Source organism: Solenopsis invicta, chromosome 10 (genome assembly GCF_016802725.1).
Source record: "Solenopsis invicta isolate M01_SB chromosome 10, UNIL_Sinv_3.0, whole genome shotgun sequence".
In the NCBI taxonomy this organism is placed as follows: domain Eukaryota; kingdom Metazoa; phylum Arthropoda; class Insecta; order Hymenoptera; family Formicidae; genus Solenopsis; species Solenopsis invicta.
In genome coordinates, this window is record NC_052673.1 from 8,754,051 (window position 1) to 8,776,182 (window position 22,132).

The 22,132-nt window shown below is 31.1% G+C and overlaps 2 protein-coding genes, 2 long non-coding RNA genes and 1 pseudogene across 8 annotated transcripts in view; 3 read left to right on the top strand and 2 right to left on the bottom strand.

Annotated features, from left to right (window-relative positions):
* The window catches only part of LOC120358867, a 34,574-nt gene that overhangs the window by 9,350 nt on the left and 3,092 nt on the right, over nt 1-22,132 (bottom strand). For 4 of the 5 annotated variants that reach the window (XR_005575744.1, XR_005575746.1, XR_005575741.1 and 1 more), the window contains exons 1-3: nt 13,080-13,592; nt 1,163-1,322; nt 762-1,098 (exon numbers count right to left, since the gene is read on the bottom strand). This is a non-coding gene — a long non-coding RNA (uncharacterized LOC120358867). Of the gene's footprint in view, nt 1-761; nt 1,099-1,162; nt 1,323-13,079; nt 13,593-22,132 lie in introns of those variants that run through there. The other variant, XR_005575743.1, reaches the window with a different exon arrangement.
* On the top strand, nt 1,097-5,766 carry LOC105193410 (annotated as a pseudogene).
* Nucleotides 5,862-6,661, bottom strand: LOC120358868. Its single transcript, XR_005575747.1, has 2 exons — nt 6,523-6,661; nt 5,862-6,453 (listed from the first exon to the last, which is right to left on the bottom strand). It is a non-coding gene; the product is annotated as an uncharacterized LOC120358868 (long non-coding RNA).
* LOC105192973 (odorant receptor 4) lies at nt 6,575-8,926 on the top strand. The gene is made up of 6 exons (XM_011157279.3): nt 6,575-6,828; nt 7,095-7,443; nt 7,858-8,088; nt 8,220-8,333; nt 8,571-8,726; nt 8,801-8,926. Exons 1-6 carry the CDS (start codon nt 6,575-6,577, stop codon nt 8,849-8,851), a joined length of 1,155 nt encoding a protein of 384 aa, XP_011155581.2. The 3' UTR covers nt 8,852-8,926.
* On the top strand, nt 9,763-20,201 carry LOC105192981 (odorant receptor 82a). Its single transcript, XM_011157293.3, has 6 exons — nt 9,763-10,622; nt 11,111-11,438; nt 14,736-14,966; nt 16,610-16,723; nt 16,910-17,065; nt 20,022-20,201. The coding sequence occupies exons 1-6, from the start codon at nt 10,312-10,314 to the stop codon at nt 20,070-20,072; spliced, it is 1,191 nt and encodes a 396-aa protein (XP_011155595.2). The 5' UTR covers nt 9,763-10,311; the 3' UTR covers nt 20,073-20,201.

Here is a 22,132-nt window from a genome sequence, read left to right on the forward strand (position 1 = left end):
TTCACATATTATAATAAAATATTTTATCCATGAACTACTACATCATCTTCAATGATACTTATGAAAAAACAAACGAAATCGACTGGTACGATAATTGTAGCCGTGCAGGGCACGTATTATGGAATTCTTCGAAATGGATTCCGATCGTAATTATTCCGTTTTCTCTAGAAAACACAATAGAACTTTAGGGAAAAACGGAATAATTCCGATCGGAATTGACTCCAAACAAATGCATAATACGTGCCCAGAATAAACATGTTTAGATGTATGATTACGTGCATAGCTTCAATTTCATATACTTATATCTAGGTTCGTGCAATTTTTTTCCGTCAAGTTAAGTAGTAAAACACTGAACACTGAACAGAAAAAATATAATACATCATGTTTGAAGGCACAAAGTTCACGTTTTGTTCGTTTAATCTTGAATATTCAAAAAATTTTGATTCTTTAAAAAAATATCTCGAAATATTTATCTGTCAGAGTGAAATGATTAGACGACTGATGCGAAGGCGTCACTCGTACGAATTCTCCGTAATCTATAGCAGACGCAACACGACAAACTGAACTATTATGGTTCACTATTATATTTCATTATCTACGGACAATTGTATTTTAATTTTCCACGTGATTGCTCGAGAGTCCACGAAGCAATTTGATAGATTACGGCCGTGCATTTTTAAAAGCAAACGTCTCGTAATATTTGCGGTATCGCGAAGGATGTAACGCACGACGAAATACACGTGATTATCTTTACCTCTTACCTCCAATAGTCCCTTTCTCCGACGATCGTCGTTACACATTTACGTGCGCTTCGTATAATGGCCTTCGGTAATTGCAGTCGGACGGTAGTCGTTCCGCGCAAGCAGCACTTTATCCGCTGCCTCTATGAGATCAACTAGACCCCGTGGAAAGTTTTTATGGCGAAGCATGGCGTTTAGCTAGCCGCGAGGTTCTATCCGACATCAGTGCCCGGAGTACGCAAGCACGTGACCCACGGTGCTGGTTGCGCTTAATCAGGAAGGGTCCATCTTCTTTCCCGGAAGAAACGTGATAGAACTGCGAATCTACGTTGGTCGGAGGGACGGCCGGTGGTTGAGGCTGCTTGTTGGAATCGGTCAATTAATCGAGAAGCACGGATAAAGAAGGAGAGGATGATACCTACGAGCACCATCGGCGGTCCGATGGAATTCACTTTGCGGTTTATCGGCGTTTGGCCAGATTCCTCATGCAGATTCTTGATGCGAGTTATTTGGATGACTGCAATGGTCATCTCGCAACTCTTGCAGTACTGGTACCTCTTCACTCACCTCGGTTCCGATTCTCTGCTGGACGTCATGCAAGCTATGAGTCTATGCTTGTCGAACAGTCTGTTGTTTTTTAAGTTGAGCCTTTTTTGGCTGAACGGACGGTAAGATCTTTTGGCAAAAATAGTATGTTTGTAAAATGTTCGCTTAAGTGTTGAGTAGATGTTTAACTGGAGTTTCGAAACATTTATTAAAGTGTTTACGAGATAGAAATTTAAACATGGAATTGTTCATGAGATGTTCTCGACTGTTTCATAGATGTTGGAGGAGTGTTCTATGTTTTCAGAATGTTGCAAATGTTCAAAGAGTGTTTTGCAAAACATCCTTTGAATACTTGCAACATTCTGAAAACGTAGAACACTTTTAATAAAACGTTCTCTGAACATTTGTAACATTCTAAAAACATTTTTCTAACAACTATCGAACATCTCATAAACAATTCCACGTTTAAATTTTCATCTTATAATTATTCCAATAAATGTTTAATAAACATACTATTTTCGCCAGGGGACTTATGTTAGCAATGCCATGGTGAAAAGGAGATACGGGTTTAATGTATTTTTCAAATTAACATATTCAATCTCTTTTGAACTTTTGAACTTTCCCAGACCTTTTTTAAACTTACAAAAGACGTTAGTTTTAAATAAAAATATTTCGTAAATGTCTTAATTTAACATGTATTATCCAGTATCATTTGTGACATTCTTGCGATGATGGCTGAAGACTGGAATGAGTGCGAATCTGCTCACACAAAGTTGCAGCTGATGATAAGCAAAGCAATTTTGTCCCATCGAGTTTCGAAAGGCAGCATCGAAAGGCAGCATTGCTGCGTATACGGCCACGGTACTTTTATTTGGGGTATGTGACGTAATCATTCAAAAGACAGCGGGCCCTGAGCAACTTGTCGAAGAGAAGGGATTTATTGTCAAAATGCAACTGCCGTCTGAGTGTAGTACTTCGCCATTTTACGAAATTACCATGGCCACGCAATTTCTTATGCAATTCACGTTGGCACTCGTAGCGGGAATGCTGAATGCTCTTATTGTGACGTTAGTAAGTTGATTCTGTACCGAGAAACATTGCCTTTCTACTTGAAAGAACCCAATTTCAGTACCTGCAAGAAGTTTGCCTTCACCCGTCCCAACTTTTAGAATTAACTTATTTCGACAGTTGTGCTGAATTGGATTAGGTTTGTGGTACATTGTGCTCGAATATTAAATTGATGTTACATACGTTGAAAAACTTTATAACTTACCTGCTTATCATTATGTAATTATCAATATGATACGTAATACTCTATTTTAATGATGTTTTACATCACCACAAAAATTAATTTTGTTTTAACGGGGGAATTTGAATGTCAAACATTTGAGTTAACAGAACCCTAACGTGCCCTAGATCGTTGACAGGTTGTAACCTTTGGGACAATCCTGGATCACCACTTTTAGATACTCCACATTGCCGGTCAGATCGACATAATGTGTCACGAATTGCTGGAAATTCCTGTAGCTGAGGACAAATACGTCTCGCGTATGGTTGCATTGAGGTCTATTGTGAATAGACATCAAAGGATTATTGCCTTCGCGGATAATGTCGAGGATCTATTCTGTTACATGGCGTTGATGCAATTTCTCTCAAACATGTTTGTTATTTGCTTTCTAGGATTCGTAATTGTAATCGTAAGTAATCCAGTACTTCCATCCCAAACAGAATTTTGCGATTTTTGTTCGAAGGATCTCGTCTCTGATCTCATAGTCGCTCGATTCTTCTGAGGCGAATATCGTAATAATGAAGATTGTACCTTATTACATCGTCGTAAACTTAGAAGCGTTTATACTTTGCTTCAGTGGCGAATATCTCAGTTCCAAGGTAAGATTAAGGAACAGAAAAGTCAAGTTTTGGGATCACATTGATATAATGGAAACAATTGATTCCTGTGAAGAAATGGAAAAAGTTCAAGTCATTAACTGAATTATCGCACAAATATACTGTGCACGTTTTATCTATTGTTAATATTTTATTTTTCTCTTTTAGAGCAAACGTATATATTGTGCGGCATATAATTCACTTTGGTACGAATTGAAGCCTATGGAGAGTAAAATCTTGTTTTTATTGATAATAAGATCGCAAAAAGAATTAACAATGACAGCTGGAAAATTCATAGATTTATCTTTGGAGAGTTTTACGAGCGTAAGAATTTTGGAATTATTGGTCCTTTAATAATAAAAGTGATATAATTATAATACGATAGAGGAGAAGGTGGTATTTTGAGTTATGTAGGTATTATGGTTACTTGTATTATCACTTGTATTATAATTAGATGATAAATTTTAGTAATTATTTATGGAATTATTTATTTAATAATCTTATGTAGTGGCGTTAATATGCCAATAGCCGATATTTATTACAAGGCATTTTTATTTTAAAGCTTTCGAAATTTTTTCAGGATACATTTTACCATTTAACTACATATATTCGGTAAAAAAATTTTTCATATATAATTATAAATAGTTATATATAGTTATATGTAATATATCAAATATGTCCATATATATTAAAATATCTATAATATAATATATCATTATATATAATTATGCTTGATTCTGATATATAATTATATATAATTATATATAATCGTATATAATTATATATGATGCAATATAATTGTTTATAGTAATTACATGAAATTATATGCAGTCATCATTATACATATATAAGTTTATATAATTATATGTTATATATAATTGTATATTGTTATAAAACTCATGCATAATTATATAAAATAATATATATTTTAATATATACGGACATATTTGATACATAATTGTGTATAATTATATGTATATAATTGTACATAAAAAATTTTTTTCGGATGCTTCCTCATTCTTTTTAAACTTGAATGTATTATCACTAATATTATGTACAATCGAGTGTTTCTTTTGTTGTTTAAGTTTTTATTTGGCTGTACATATTTTAAGTTAAACAATAGCATTTTGTTAATACGGTCATCTAAGTTTATTGGCACTACTGAGATTTTCATATCAAAATAAATTGAATTTTCAATAAATCGATTCTTTCTACAGCGCTGCGTTCAGAAACATTAGATATATCATTTCATCCTTATTGTTTAATGTTAAACATTGTTAAGTTTCAATATAAAATAATATTTAGAGGAAGGAAGGAGGTAACAAAATATTATTTTGCTTTTTCTAAATAATTCAAAAAATATTAACGCACCACAATTCTTATCAATATTAGTTTGTTAGCCATGAAGTTCTACCAATTACTATATAAGTAGAAATTCATAGTTCAAATTAAATATAGAATAAACGTAATTTACAATTTACTGAAGAGGAAAAAAGGAAAAAGGATATGTTTGTGAGATAGAAGGGAGATCGTGGAATATTAATATTTAATGTCATAAAAGGCATTTCTAATTATAATAAAATCACAAATTAATGATTTTTTGTAGATTTGTTTACACACTAATAAGCGCAACAAAACAAGGTTTTGTGAATCTTTCATAAAATATATTTTATTTAAAAAAAGATTTTTGAAAATAATTTATGTGGCTTCAAAAATAACTCTTTAAAATAATTTTTTTGTTAGTAGGCACTATGCAACATTTATTGCGAGGTTGTACAGTCATCTCACGACCCCCTCTCACTATATGATATAACTTTATATATCAAATTCATACGCACATTACTGCACAAAATAAATTCACTTACATTATTTGAAAGCCACACTCAAGGTCTTCAAACTAAATAAAAGTTAAAAAATTAATATCTAATATATTTCTTAAAATTACGTAGAGAGTATACACCTGTAAAAGTCGCTGCTACTTGCAAAACTAAAATTCAGTTTTTATAAAAACTTAATGAGCACTAATGATCAGTAACAATCCTATAATATCTAAACAGATTGTAACTAAATAATTTTAGCGGTTGCTCTTAGAATTTATTGTGAATTATATAAGATATCATGTATTTCATCACTCCACACGTAACTTATGACCGCTATTTTTCCTTTTTAACAAAATTATTGCGTAAAATGTAAATGGGTAACAATAATACCATTTTCTCCTCTACTTAAATATTATAAATTAAGCATATTTGTTAATTAGAAAGTTTCATTAGACAAGAAGATTTTTAATAAAAAATTAAATTCTTGTTATATTTATTTTATGTCAACTTTCTTTTTGTTATTATAAAAGCGTATGAATTAATTATTATTACAAAACAAAATTAACTTAACGTTTTCTTCTTGTAGATTATAAAGGCGTCTGCATCTTATGTATCGGTGTTACATGCTATGTATTAAAAAATAAAAATTTTGTACAGATATGGATTTTTGTCGAAAAATTAAATCATTGCGGTGCAATGAATCTTTCCAATCGAAACTATTTTAATTAATGTAGAAAAAATTATATAAACAAATATTAAAATATAATGCAAAAGTATTTATTTGTGCAACCGATTTTATTTATTTCTCGTTACTTATTTTGTTTTTAGAATAGAGGTAAGATTATCGAAAGAAAAGATAAAAAAAGGAAAACCAATTTATAACTATTAAAATTTTTTGTTTTATAACAAAATACATTGCAAGAAACTATATTAGCACTTTTCTTTACGAGTAAATAAACTTAACCTATTATAGAGTAATAAATTGTTATTTAAGAACACGGCACACACAGCACTAGATAAGCCTGCACTCTTGACACTGATCGTTGTGCACAGAACACTGCGTCATGCTCTACTCATCGATTGAATGAAAGATATCCGACTCCCTTCCTTGCGAAGTTTTTTATCTTACCTTTGATTATAACTCCGTAGTGTATCATGATGCACAAGTTTATTTGAAATGCACCTTTTGCATTTTTAAAGCAAATAACATTGCAATCGTACACCTGGAAACATTCGAGAAGCGCAAAACTTGTTACCTATGATATATTTTTTTCCTTCGACAAACTCGAAATCATAGTCATACAGTGTTCTTCTCTTATAATATACTTCATGCATGCGCGATGAATAATTTCGACTGACCGACGGTCACCGGGTTCGTGCTTGGGCGATGAACCCTCTAGAATTCTTGAGGATTACTTGACGTTGCCTGGCGTTGAATAGTGAGATTTCTGTGTCGTCTTAAACTACAGTAGTAACAATGTGTTAACTTTTCGAAGACTGCTATTAAGCGCGGCATTAAGATAGAGGCTTACTGTCAAACGCGCTGGATACGGGGTCGCCTTGCTAATCAGAAGTTAACGTAAAATGGGTTTAACGACCACCGTGAGCCCCCTGGTTGAATTCGGACTGCGCACTATAGGGATTTGGCCGGGATCTTACAACATCTTATATCGGGCTTTTTGGACGATCACCTTAGGTCTCGCTCAAACATTCCAGCTCAGGTATATCGCTGCCTGCATTCAAACTGCTAATTTGCTCGATCTGGTAGATAGCGTCAGCACCACACTGCCTTACAGTTTGCTCTGTTTGAAGCTGATTATTCTCTGGCAAAATAAGAGGTAAGGAGTTTAGTTATTCATTTAGACACAAGCTGAACTTTTGCCGAAATATCGCCAAATAATCAAGTTTTTTTTTTAAGAGAAAAGGTTGATGAAGAAAAATTCTGGGAGAAACTCTTATCTAATCTTCATGTATTTAGGAAATTTTCTTAGTTATAATTTTCTTTTATTTTGTAATTTAATTCTTTACTTTGTTGTCAAAATTACTTTCATTAGTTTGCATGGCGAATTAATTTCACTAGATTTGATGATAATAATCTTTTCAGACTGTTTAATAACATTTTAATATTAATGTCACAAGATTGGCGCAACTGCGGTACCACCGCCATCAACGTGCGTATCATGACAAGTAAAGCAAATCTTTCTCATCGTTGCTCGTTGCTGATTATTGGGGTATATGCAATGGCCGTTGTGGTCTATGTTTCCGTTATAATGGAATATAATACTATCGGTAAAGGGTCCGACAAAGAGGAGAATCAACTTTTTCTTAAGATGGATTTCCCTTTTGTTTATGAATTCTCTCCTGTTTACGAAATCGTGATGTTTGTTCAATTTGTACAGTTGCTGAGCAACGCCTCGGTAATTGGGATGCTGGATGCGTTTATCATAACATTGGTAAGTTTTCGTTTAGGAAACATCAAATATAACTGCTATATAACATAGATGTAAATATACACGTTTTACATCTATGTTATATAACAGTTATGTAAACATGTATATTTACATATTTACACGTTTTTTACATCGTAGTATGTCACATATGTGTTTACTGATTGATTTGCTTCTAATGTTTTATATTAAATATTATTTAATAATGTATAAATATAAAATAATCCTAATTTTATTTTACTGTCAAATTTGTTTGAAGATCGATGAAGGGAATCTGAATTGATCTGTTAAGAAGTCTAGGTATTGAGGATTTATACTGATTGTGTTGACTAGATCATTAGTGTCAAAATAATTCAAGAATAATTACAGTATCTGCAAAAATTCTGTCCATCCGTATAACGTGGAATTTTGGATTTTTAGGTACTTCATATAAGCGGACAGATAGATATTGTGTGCCGAGGATTACTCGAACTCTTCTCAAAAGATTGCGAATCTAAATCGTACAAGGATGCGAAGAGCGCAATTATCCGTAGGCATCAAAATGTCATTGCATTTTCAGACAATGTCGAAAGTCTTTTCTCTTACATTGCACTAATGCAGTTTCTTACGAACACGCTTGTCATATGCTGCATAGCATTCGTGATCGTGATAGTGAGTATTTTTTATAAATATTTCACGCCAAATAAGCGATTTAAAAAATTATATAACTCTTATCTTTTATTTAGCATATAATAAGCTAAACATTTTAAATGTACGTATAAAATCTTCTTTCAATGTTTTAGACGATCAATGCTAACAAAGGCTACATCATGTTATTGAAATCCTTATTTTTTTACATTGCTATCACTTTGGAAGCGTTCATCTTCTGTTTTGCTGGAGAATATCTTAGTAATAAGGTTTAAATTAAAACTTTTCTATAAATATTAATTATTTATCTATAAAGATTGATTTTTACGTTACAGATATTATAGTTGTTTTTTTTATATGTATCTTTCTGCATAATAATATATAATCTTGAGGAAACACAGATTCTTTTGACAATCTAATTTCTAATTCGTTGCTTAAATATTTTATTGTTGTGTACGACATCTTATTGCTTATTGTTTATTATTCTTCTTTTTTTATGTTTGCAGAGCAAATCAGTCGCAAATGCAGCTTACGAGGCTATTTGGTACGACGTGAAACCTTGTGAAAGTAGAATTTTATTGATTTTAATATTGAGATCACAAAAACGATTGACTTTAACGATTGGAAAATTTAACGATCTGTCTTTGAAAGTTTTTGCAAGTGTAAGATATTAAAAATGAAGTTTTTTTAGACACACGAAATGTTTTTACTAATTTAAAACACTACTACATTTCAGATTTTAAAAGCTTCTGCTTCAAGCGTATCGGTGCTACTTGCAATGTCATGATCAAATAGATATGAAATAAACAAATAGATATGAAATACGAAATCGATACAAATATATACACATATTTGCATTATACATACATATTCTATCATTTCAAACCTTTATACAATACGTGAATATTTAACTTTTTCATATTTTGTTCACTTATTGTTTTCATACATGTTTCTTGCTTATTTCTTCATAATCTTCAAGAACGCGTCATATAGATGTACACACTAAATGTCCATTGTAACTTAAAAATATATAAAGCAGCATTTACCTTGCCGTGTGTTTACCAATTCCATCGTACAAAGTTTTATTAAACTGCTTTCGTCAACGAAATTCTCTCATCTAAGATTGATGTAAGGTTCCAATTTCAATATCCCTAGACACTTTCATGTAAATGGCGACACAAGTCGAGTTCCAATTGCTATAGCACAACACTATGCATCTGTAATCAGCCTGAGAGCTACTAATCAGTTGCACAAGCTTGTGTTTTCTAGTGACAATTAATATAGTTGCTAACCGTGGTAGCCATAAATGAGGTTGAAATGATGAAAACGTAGTTTCTTACTTACTACCAGGAATAAAGAAATGCTAAGGCACTGACACAATATTAAAAAATAATTCTAACTCTATCCAAAATTGTGCACAGCATATTACTATAATATACATATTACTATAATATACACTTTGTTTTAACCCAAATAGCAAGCTGACGTTATTTGTCATCATTTTGATGTCGAAATGTCGTCAAAGACGTTATTTTGACGTTAAAACGACAACAAATAACGTCAGCTTGTTACTTGGGAATTGAATCGTGTGACTTTGTGCATTCGTGTATATATTTGTGTCAAGATGTGTTAAGTAATTGGAAAGCACCCATAAACATCTCAATGTACATTGTATATCAACTTGCATATATCAAAGAATTATTGACAGTTTTAGAGAGAAAAAGAGAGAGACTTCAGAGATCACTTTAAATCGTTCACATTCGAAGAAAAATTATACACGAAGTTAATTTATTTTGTGCCTGTTTCATTTCCTTTTACATCTTGATCATTTGCAAAAATTCGGTACCATATCCGGAACTTATGATCGTTACTTTGTTCAGAAACTTCGCTTGACGATGGTCATTCTGGCGACCTTTGCTCTTGCACTGGCGCACTGCAACTTTTCCCCATTTTCTTGCATTTTTAAAGTAAATCACCCTTAATGACGGCAAGAGGCGGTTTTCCTGAGCCGGAAACTACCAAACTGCATTCTCGTCGATTCTTGACCCGTCGAGGCCTGCAATCATCGTTCGATCGTTGTAACTTTTTTCTGCATTCTTAAGTATGTGACGAAAATACACGTCTAACGTTCTCGATTGGTCGGCGGCCATGAAGGTGGGGCCATGTCCAATCTTCATGTTAACATCTTGAGCTTATCTTTGAGCGAGTAGAAATAGCTATCGTACGGAAACCTCGTCAGAGACTTACATGTTCGTTTTATTTGGTTCTGTCAACGAAGTAAACGAAAAACTTGGAATTTTACGTACGATGATACCGATTAGTACTATTAGTCGACCAGTCGAAATTGGCCTCCGTCTTACTGGAATATGGCCGAATTCTTTGGTTCTCTTTAGAATGCTGTGGACACTGGTGATGGGAATAGTACTGATCTTCCAGTATCATTATCTTCTGATACACTTCAGCACCGAGGAGTTACCGAATCTGATAGATGGTTTAAGCACAACTTTGCCGTATAATCTCCTCTTCATCAAGATGATTGTTCTGTGGGTCAATAACCGGTACGTGCCTCCTACAACATTATAATAATTTTAGGAAACGTTATATTTTTATGTCATATTTTCATTAATTTTTAATAATAATAATATGAAATATACCTATATAGCACAGAATATTTCAGCAATATTGCAGAAACGTTAAAAATATTACCGCAACATTAATAAAATATTCTGTGCTGCGTGAGTATGTTGATTGCTAAGTCAGATTGTTTCAAAAAATTTTACAATTTAACACTTTATTTTGGATCGATTTTATGTTATAAACATAATGTAGTATGTATTGTTTTTTTATATTTTATTAATAATACAGCGCAGCAATTCGAACATTGGTATTTGATAGTCCAAAACTTCTGTTTTTGAAAAAAGAAGAAAAGAGAAAACTAACTCGGCAATTGACTTTCTGTTTTCTTTCTCTGGCAAAAGCACATTTTTCGTAACACGTCGTGAATACAAATCCGTTGTGCGACGCGTTGTGAAGTATTGTATTGCAGAATATTCAACGATGTCCTGAAAGCGATGTCCAACGACTGGCGCGAATATTCTGGCATGTATGCCATGATCGACAAGGCGGTCCTCGCGCATCGCTGCTCGAAATTAACTATCGGTGTTTACTCGACAGCGGTGTTGCTTTACAGCACCGCGTCCATCAATTTTCGCAAGCAGTCCAATGACAGTTGCCGAGAGTTACTGATAAAGATGGAGTTGCCCTTCAATTTCTGTGAATCGCCAGTCTACGAGATCGTGATGTGGGTGCAATTCGTACATCTAATGGCGGTCGCCTCCTCCATAGGTATGCTCGATGGATTAATGGTTACATTGGTGAGTTGCGAATGTTACGTTGAGTACAATTTTCTTTGTTGCATTTTAATGCATTGCAATATTTTGCTATAATTTTATATATAAGTAATATTATTAAAAATAATTAAGTAAAGTAAGATAAGTAATTCCTTTTATTTTTTTGCTGTAAAATAAAGACGCTATCAGGCGTTATCATCCAGTAAAAAATATCTATGTATGTACATATACATATAATTAGTTTGTGTTTTTTCTATGCACAATATAATTTTGTACTTGTCTAAATAAAAATAATAAAAATAAAAAAAAAATTATAGATGCAAGATAATTTTTATATTGTTTTATTTATATATGCAATATACATGTATATATTTTATGCAATACAAACAATCTTAATACGGCCAGAAAGTGTAACAACAACTTAAAATAACGGATATGGCATTATTGATCAAAAGTAGTTCTTAGTGTTCAATAAATTTTTAGATAAATTTATAAACATTTACAAGATTTTCCCAAACTGTGCGCCGCATGTTTGCTAAATTTAAAACACAGCTTTTTGAAAAGAACTCTGAATGTAATATCACAAAATTAAATTACTAATAAATTTAATTGTTTTTTATACTTACACGCATCTCTATAAATTTTTTTATGAATTTTGTTTATTATGATAAATATTAACAAGTGTTTTGGTAGTCAAATTGGCTAAGACACCCTTCCCGAATATATGGGAGATCCGGGTTTAAATCTTGGTCGATGTAATATTTTTCGCAATAACTAAGATTCATAAAAAAATTTATAGAGATGCGTGTAAGTATAAAAAAATTAAATTAATTAGCAATTTAATTTCGTGATATTATATTTAGGGTTCTTCTTAATAAGCTATGTTTTAAATCTGGCAAACATGCGGCGCGCAGTTTGAAGAAATTTTGTAAATGTTTATCAATTCATCTAAAAAATTATTGAAGACTAAGAACTGCTTTTGAACGGTATTGCCATATCTGTTATTTTAAGATACTTTATGTATATAGTATTATATAATATAATGATATTTTTTCATTTTTTTATAAAAAAGAACAATACAAAAATTATTTTACTAATAATTTTTTTAATTATTATTCTTAATATTTTTTTTTATATAAATATGTAAGCATAAAGATTATGAAAAAGAAAGAAAGAAAGAAATATATACACATATATTTTATATGTAATAACATTCATATATCTGATTTATAAATATAGACATTTTTTATCAGATAAGTAAAGCTCTTTATAAAAGAATAAGCAAATTTTATAAGCAAAAGTCACGGTAATGAACATAAATAAACAATTACAAGTATTGTGCATGTGGTTAAACATTATTTATATATGTATATATGTGATATGATTTTCAAACAATGTTTAAAATTTTTAATTATTTCAAAAGATAACAAAAATATCAATCAAATTAAACAATATTTTCTCGAGAAATTTCTAATAAGAATGTTCAAAAGTTCGCAAAAAGAATCGACACACAATATTGTATTCATTAATTATAAATCGCGATGTATACACGACGAGCAAGAAAAGCGTTGATTGAAAAAAAAAAAAAAATTGCACCAATAGCAGTATAGCGGAGCTAAAGTTTGCAAGATACGACATAAAACGCAGGCGCGAATGGTAACATACGTGTCATGCGTGAGACATTGCGAGACCGACAAGTTCCTCGATCCCGAAGAGCGATCGATGCGCGCATTTCAATTCAACTTATCCCCTCTTCAGTCCAGCAGGCTCGCGTCTCTGCGATTCGTCCGCGCTTTCGATCTACGATCCATGCGCACGCGAATGTAACATCGGCTTCTTCACATTGGGTTCCGTGCTTGAGTGGGGTGGTCCCGCTTCCGTTACTTCACGTTCTTCTTTTTAACGCGAAGTGAACAAGATCCTGCTATTACGTTTTGCCTCGTTCTGATGTTTTACCGCGAGACGGTTGGAATTTCCATTTATTATATTTCAAAGACGTTAGTACCTAAAAAAAGTTTAAAAAGATCAGCATGACCATCTGTTTTCTTGCGATTCCTTTTTAGGCCGTTGACGCATGTATGTAATAATTCCTATGGTTAGTACTATATAGAGCTCCTACATTGAGTTTTTTTGCTCAGTCAGAAGCACTTCAGTGCAGCATGTTAATGCTTTAGCAGATATTTGTTATAACGCATAAGCGTGACAGTTGAACAATCACCAATAGTTACTTGAGATAATAAACAAGTTTTTTAATTCATCAATTCTTCAGGTGATACTTCAGTATTGCAGTAATGATTTTAAAATATTGTAAAAAATGATCACTTCTTAACAATACTTTTTGTAATTAAAAAAACAAGAATACCTAAAATAAAAAGGGCGTAGTAGCATTATGAGATTTTCCACTTATATTTTAATGAAATAATTCCTTAAAGAAGTAAATTCTCTAAAATATTCTCTAAAATATTGAATGTGAAGATGAAAGTAAATAAACTGTATTTTGACACGACATAATAAAATCTTTGATTCTTGAGTATAAAAATTAATTCAGGGGCTACAAATTACGTTGCAATATTTCTAAAAGATTTTTATCGTTGAGGATATTTTACCATTGCTGCAACTGACTGCAACATAGCAAAATTGCAACAAACATTTTGCAACGTTTTTGCAAACTTGTAATAAAATAGTTTTGCAATATTGCTGCAATCTTTTTGTGCTGTATAGAATTTTTTAAATTTATCATATCAATAAATACATGAGCTATAATTTTTATAATGTTTACGTTTATATGAACGATGAAAGAGATTATGTTTATGCAATATTCATTGACATAATTAATGTTGGATTTAATGTTTTGATTTGCAATTAAATCAAGATTAAAACAAATAGAATCTTCTCTTTCAAGAGAAGTTTGTTCACGTGAACAAAATTTTTCATAAATGGCAAAAATATTACAGAACTGCTTATTTCTATTAGTAAAGAAAAATCTTTTTATTGCTATTAGTCTGTTTATGTGCATATTTAATAGAAGACTCCTTTTAAATATTAAATAAAATGTCAGGACCGACGAGATAAGAAGAAAGATGACATATTACGAGGTTTTGCTAATTCAAAGACTAATTTTTTATTTATAGTATGTTATATAAAATATTTTTACTAAGACTCATACTTCTGCTTTCGGTGCACCGAGAATTATTTGTAAAATCGAAATAAACGCGTCACCCAACTTATTTAAGTTTAATATTTTGTATTTATTTATTTTTTAGAGTCCAAATGTATAATTTTATTTAACCACTATTTAATTACATAATTAACAATATGTAGATGCTGCACATTGGTGGACAAATAGATCTCATGCGACAGGAAGTGGAAGAAATTTGTCCCAACGATGATAAATATGATTTACCTATTACCATTGTGAGATCTTTAATTAATAAACATCAGAAGATTATTGCTTTCACAGAGAACATCGAAAGTCTTTTCTCTCACATCGCTCTAATGCAATTTTTTTCGAATACAATAATCATATGCTGCATCGGGTTTCTTATAGTAACTGTAAGTATTTGAGATTTACAAGAGTTTTCGTTTAAAATTTTATTTTTAGTGCCGCACTTGCAATTTTTTTAGTGCATTGATCATTGTGTTTTATAAAAGTTACGACTTATAAAAATATGCAAATATAAAAATGATGTTTTATATGTACGTATACTTGATGAAGATTTTTAGGTTTAAAATTACGGACATTTCACGTTACCGCAAGCTTGTAGTAACATTGTAGAAATCTTTTGTAACTTCCATACAATATTACAATGTTTCAATGTAAGGTTTATGCAATATTTCTTTAATCTTTGCTATGCTGGTTATAATTCTAACCTTCATTTTTTTATAACAAATGTTATATTAATGATTAATATTATTAAAATATGGATTTTTTTCATTTTTAACTCCTCCTTTTCTTTTTTTCCTTTCTTCTCTTCATCTTGATCTTTTTTTCCGTATTTAAAAACTCCTGACAGAAAAGAAAGAAAGGAAGAAAAATGAAAGAAAAAGGAAAAAAGGAGTTTTTGAATATGAAAAAAAGATCAAGATAAAGAGAAAAAAAGAAAGGGTTTAAAATAAAAATATTTATATTTTAATAATGTCAATTTGTATAATATAACATTAATATAACATTTGTTATAAAAAGTGAAGGTTAGAATTATAACCAGCATAGCAAAGATTAAAGAAATATTGCATAAACCTTACATTAAAACATTGTAATATTGTATGGAAGTTACAAAAGATTTCTACAATGTTACTATACAAGCTTGCGGTAACGTTGAAATGTCTGCAATTTTAAACCTGAAAATCTTTATGACGTTACGGACTATTTGAGGTCGTCTAATGGTTTTACTGATGGAAGAAACGAAACGCAGTAATTTTCATTTTTGCCAACTGCATTATTTTTACTAGAAATATCCAAACCCATTTTTGAACAGACTATTTACATATATTTCGTGTGTTATATATTTTTGTTTTGTATATCGTATGGTATTTGAAATCATAACCTTCGGCAGTGATCTCAGATTCATGTTCGCTCAAACTGTATAATACCCAAGAAAAACAAAAGTCACGATGATATCAAAACGGTTTTAAAATGATTATTAAAAATCATTTTTAGAACAATCATAAAACATTTGATGTTATTTTGACTTGTCCTACATGGGTAAACCTTAATCTCTTTATTTGCAAATAATGAGTAAGTAAAAGATTTCTACGTAAATTTATTGATAATTTTGAACTCTTTAAAAATCAATTACCCAGCTCTTGAAAAAAAAATTTGTATATATAATCATATATAATCATGTCTAGTATTATATATAAAATATGTCCATATGTATATAATTATATATAATTATATATAATATTGTGTATATATATATATATATATATATATATATATATATATATATATATATATAATTATATATATTTACATATAAACATATTTTATATATAAAATATTTTTTCCCGGGCTGTTGAAAAGCGGTAAGATATTGACCGGATATCCTCGATCATCTTTATCGCCACACAAGGCCCATTGCGGCCCTCGCGTGTTGCACAATGGTAGAAGATGACCACTTGTTGCTTGCGCGTCTGAGCTCGCTGCCTCATAACAATCGTTGAACTTTCTTTTTGATCGTTTCCTCGACTTGTAGTCAATGGGCACGGATGAAGGCATCAGAATGTTAATAAAGACCATGTTTTTTTACATCGCTATTACTTTGGAAGCGTTTATCTTTTGTTTCGCTGGTGAATATCTGAGTAATAAGGTGAGTATTTGAATTTGTCAATTTTTCTTCTTTTTCAATGCTGTTAAAAAGATCATTAAGTTGCGTTGGTGATAAAAAGATTGGATCAATACGAAGAGATTGTTCATGTGCAAATGAAGCACCATGTACGTGTAAAGGACGATGTCTTGTTTTTTTACATGTGTCTGTCTCTCATTTGCATTTTAGAGCAAAACGATCGGCGATGCTGTGTATGAATCTGTTTGGTATAATCTCAAGCCTCGAGATTGTCGTGTTCTGCTATTTGTGATAATGAGATCACAAAAACGGCTGACAATCACTGCGGGAAAATTTATGGAATTATCATTACAAGGATTCACAAATGTAAGAGTTCAATAATGGATATGTGATTTTTTACGGCTACTCATAAGTTAATAACAGATATCTATATTACAATATATATCATATGTCCGTATCATGGTGTTTTTGTGTTTTATTAGAGAATAGTGCTAACAATTATTTTATATTACATATTTATTATATTCAATTTATCTTATACAATGAAATCAAATTTGTTAGTGGTTTGTGTCTATCACTTAATGTGCAAATAATAATATTTAAAACAGGTTATTGAGAGTCAAATGCGGTTATTAATGTACAATACAATTTTTAAAAAAATGTAAAACTTTGTTGAACATAAAATCAATGAAACTAAAATCAATGAAATACGTTTCGATTTATTTTGGAAGCATCCTTAGCGTAATAATATTGCCGAGATACATGTTTTTGTTCATTCGTTCAGTCTATGATGGTTAAGTCACTAGCAGCACAGTATAAGTAAGAACAATAAGTTCACTCCGAATGCGCCGAAAATTGTCCTTCGCGCATGACCGAATCGCATAACCAGCACTATGGCGGTTAAGTTCTGATTGGACAATTCCAGCATATGGCGTCATTAACCCGACTCAGCTTGAATTAAACTTTATTAAACCATTGCGCTCGCAAACGCTATTGGATCCTCGCACAGCCAGCAACATGGCGACCTTGTAGTCATCAGATCAAAGACGCCGACACCGAATGAACCTACTGTTCTTACTTGTATTGTGCTAGCAGGTTACCATATTCGCAGTGACCATCAGATAAGAATAAACTAATCCCACAGCGAAGTAGAAATACTTCCCCCGAATAGACCGTGAACGACAATAGAAGTTTTGGATTTTAATAATATGTGGTGCGTTCTAAGTTAGTGTATAAATTAACTATTAATCTCGAGTCATAAATTTATATACTAACTTTGAATGAACCACATATTATTAGGATCCAAAGCTTCGATTATCGTTCAAATCTATTCTCGGAGAGAGTATTTCTCCTCCGCCGGAATTACTTTATTCGTTAAAGACGTACAATATATGAGGTAAGCGTAAAAGCTAGAGTTAGAGTAAAAATTGAATTTATTTGTTGATACCTTTACTCCAGCTCCGTACGGAAATACGCAGCTTTACATCTATTTTTACTTTTTACGCCAAGCTTACTCCGCGTATTATAGGACGGTTTCTTATTTGTGGCCACTTCGAACATGGCAACCCATTAGTAACTCAACCGCCGCAGACTGTGGACGAGTGAACATATGTTTCGACAATATTGTTACGTTGAGGATGACTCCAAAGTGAGTCAAAATATTCGTATAATATTTTTGGTTTTATTGATTTTATATTCAATAAAGTTTCGCATTTTTAAAACAATTATATTGTGCGTTAACAATACACAGTTATACAAAAATAAATCTTTTTTTCGGAATCTGAATAAACAAAGTGTTTTTTAATGGATTTTTTGTTGCTAAAAATGAATTTGGCGGCCAAGGATAGCTATCACGTCACAATTAAAAAAAAAAATAACATCAAAAACGATTTATTCTAGGATTTTTAAGACATACACTGAGAGAAAAAATTGTAGTAGTGGCTATTATAAAGGGACAAGAATTATAATAGCATAATTATAATACAATTATAATATATATATATATATATATATATATATATATATATACAGTTAAATGAACTGTATTATAGTTATTGCAATTAAGTTAATGGTTAGGAGAATTAAATAAATATAGTTGTAATATATTACATAGTATATTATAACTATTTTTTATTAGTTCTCTTAACCATTAACTTAGTTGCAATAACTATAATATAGTTTACTTAACTATATATTATAATTTTACTAACAAACGATTGTCCTCTTATAGTTGCCACCATTACAATTTTTTCTCTCACAGGGAAACATTCCTATGTGTAAATTTTTTATTTTAATCTATGCAGATTATATCTGTTCAAAAGAACTAAACACAAATCCGTTAATTAAATTTGGCTATCACAGCACAATTAGCCAGTTTACTGGTAATGAGACATATGAGCGAAAAAGTGTATCACACCTGGTAATGATTCATATATGAATACCATGCAATGTAATAGTTAAATTTAGTTACCAAATTTGTGGTTAACAGTGAAAAATATGTCGGAAATGACTATTCGCATTTATTGCAAAATAATAATGTTGGACATGATGTTAATATCGAACGCATGCGGTCAGTGTCCCTTTTTTTAAGTAGCTGTATCTCAAAAACAAGAAATCAAATTGAAACGGAGCAAAATGCAAATTAAACCTAAAAGTCGATACTTTCGCATGACATTAACGAAATTTGAAAAAAAATTTGATGCCAATGCTACAATGTCCTAAAAATCCTAGAAATCGATTTTTGATCTTTTTGATGCCATTTTCTTCAAATTGTGACGTGATAGCCAACTTTGGTCGTTGAATTCGTTTTCAACAACCAAAAATTCATTGGAAAACACTTTGTTTCTTCAAATCCCAAAAAAAGTGTTGAATTGTGTCATCGCACTTGACTCTCAATAGCTTATTTTAAATATGAAGAACAATAAATATTTTTTGCTTGTTGTTAGCAATACAATATAACAAAGAATATCGGTCCACTACGAGCTCGTAACGGACTGCTATTCTTTATTATATTCTTTTTTAAATTTTGTTTTTAATTCTTAAGAATTCTTTTGTATTTTTATTGTTAAACTTGTAAATATAATATAAGAATTTAACATCATTTAAACAGGATAATAAATTAAGGATATAAAATACAGTTGATACATGCCACATAAAAATAATTTTCGGTATCTCACACTTATTTCGTACTATGTAATGACTGTGAAAATAATAAGTAAATATAATTTATATCATTCATGTCGTTTGCGGTAATTGTACTGTTTCGTTTTATCAATCCACCTGCATAGTAATCTGATTTATTACGTATTGTTTAATTTTTCAGAGTATGAAAGCCTCCGCGTCGTACGTATCTGTTTTATATGCCATGTATTGATGCCGAAGAAGTTTAAAACTGTATACACACCCTTTGTAAAGTTAAAATATTTTTTACTTTCTATGAAATGATTGTCACAATTTAATAACACATATCGTGGATTCAAATAAAAAAAAAAATGAAACTGTTTTCTCTTTTTATCTTTATATATCTTATATCTTGTTTATTATATGTTATAAAAATATATAAACTGTTTTTCTTTTATTTTATATACTTTCAAAGTTTCTGTTTTTTTTTCATAGAACCATTATTTTATATTCAAGATTGTTCTAGCGTAACTAAAAATGCCGTTTCTTACATTATTTAAGCATCTAATTTGTCCAATCGTCGTAACTTTTTACGATGAAATTAAGGCAATTAATGTACACAAAGCGATTATGCGTCGTAATCATCGCTCGATTGTTGCAATTATAATCCCCTCTGTTTCGCGAAAACTACTAAAACTCTTGTTCTCAGTTGTTTGCAATTGATCGGTGATTACTTCTATGGCTGCGTTTAGTCGACAATCCTTGCGTGATCAACTTGCCGCTCTAGAATCATCGTTTTAAAGTTGCACACAGTCTATTGCCATTGTGATCCGTGACTTTTATAATTTTATCAGAGGGTCAACAAGTTACCCTAAGTTATGTTTCGGAACTCAAGTGCCGAATCCTTTGCCAAACTTAACGTAATAATAGATACGAATTTGTATATCAATATTAGTATGCTTTGATATAAATTGCTAGGACGCGATAAAACCACTACAAATACTGTTGTCAGTGCAAGTCGGTCTTTAATTTCTCAAATTTGACGTTTAATACGTCAATATGTGTTTGGACACTAACGATTCGCATAGTACAGACTTGCCAGAGGGTCATTATTCACTTCGGAATCTACATTGATTGTTTTCTAGTTGAATAATCGGTAAGAGAATATTATAATTAAAGATAGAAATCGAATACAATTGCTTAGATTATTTTTGAAAGCTACGATTCTCGTAGCAATATTTTTTTCTCTCTTAAGCAGAGATCTTATGTATTCTATTTTTCAGTAAAGATCTTTGTTTACTGGAATATAAAGTAGAAGATGTCGTAAATTTAATTCACACCTAAATGCAACTGTTTTTAGTTTTGTTAGTTAAATGACACAAACATTGGTATTTTATTGCAATAATTTTCAAGTATAATTATTTTTAGATAAAGACACATTTATCACAATATTTTTTTACACTTGCTATTATAATTATATTATATATTAAAAAGTTAGATCTGTTTTCTTTGTGGAACTCATTTTTTTCCATCTTATATTCTCATTTTAGTGCGGATTATTTTTATATGCGTAGAATAATCTCTCACAGTATATTTTACGACGCCGTAGCTGCTGTGGCTGCAGACTGGAGACAAATCATCTTCAACGAAATAAACATGACGAGCAAATCTGTTGCAGCGTTTCTCTAATGTGATCATCGAGCTTTATTCGTCAGTGATATTTTTTTAATGATATCCTTTTAATTTAAATCGAAATCACTGTTATTCACTAATTTGAAGTATTGCACTTAAATATAAATGTGATCATCAGTGACTATTCATATATTGTCTTTCAATTATTACAATAAAAAAATCGGGAGGAGGGGGTGGTTTCTCACCAATTAAAAGCAGTGCATTATTACTGCATATGTCACTGATTTATATTGTTAAAAGTATAGGACAGTAAAATTTCACTGATACCTATTTAAAGAATTCGTCTAATCATGTTCCATACCAACAATTGCAATCATGGAATGGAATGGTTGAGTTCGCATTTTTGCGAGATGTTTGCTGACACTATTAGTTGCAATAGCAAAACTGCTTGGAGTTTGCCATCAATATTCGATATTTGCTTGCTGCTAGCCGTCACTCTGTCACACATATTTTGTCGGACGGAAGTTGTTACGTTATTTACGTGTATTAATACTATTGGCAATAACAAAGCATGCTTCCCATTCGCAGGAACATAATTTTTTCGAGGAACATAATCTGTTGTCAACGTTTGCAGAACATATTCAAAGGATTTTATTTTATGTAATAATATACATCATTTAT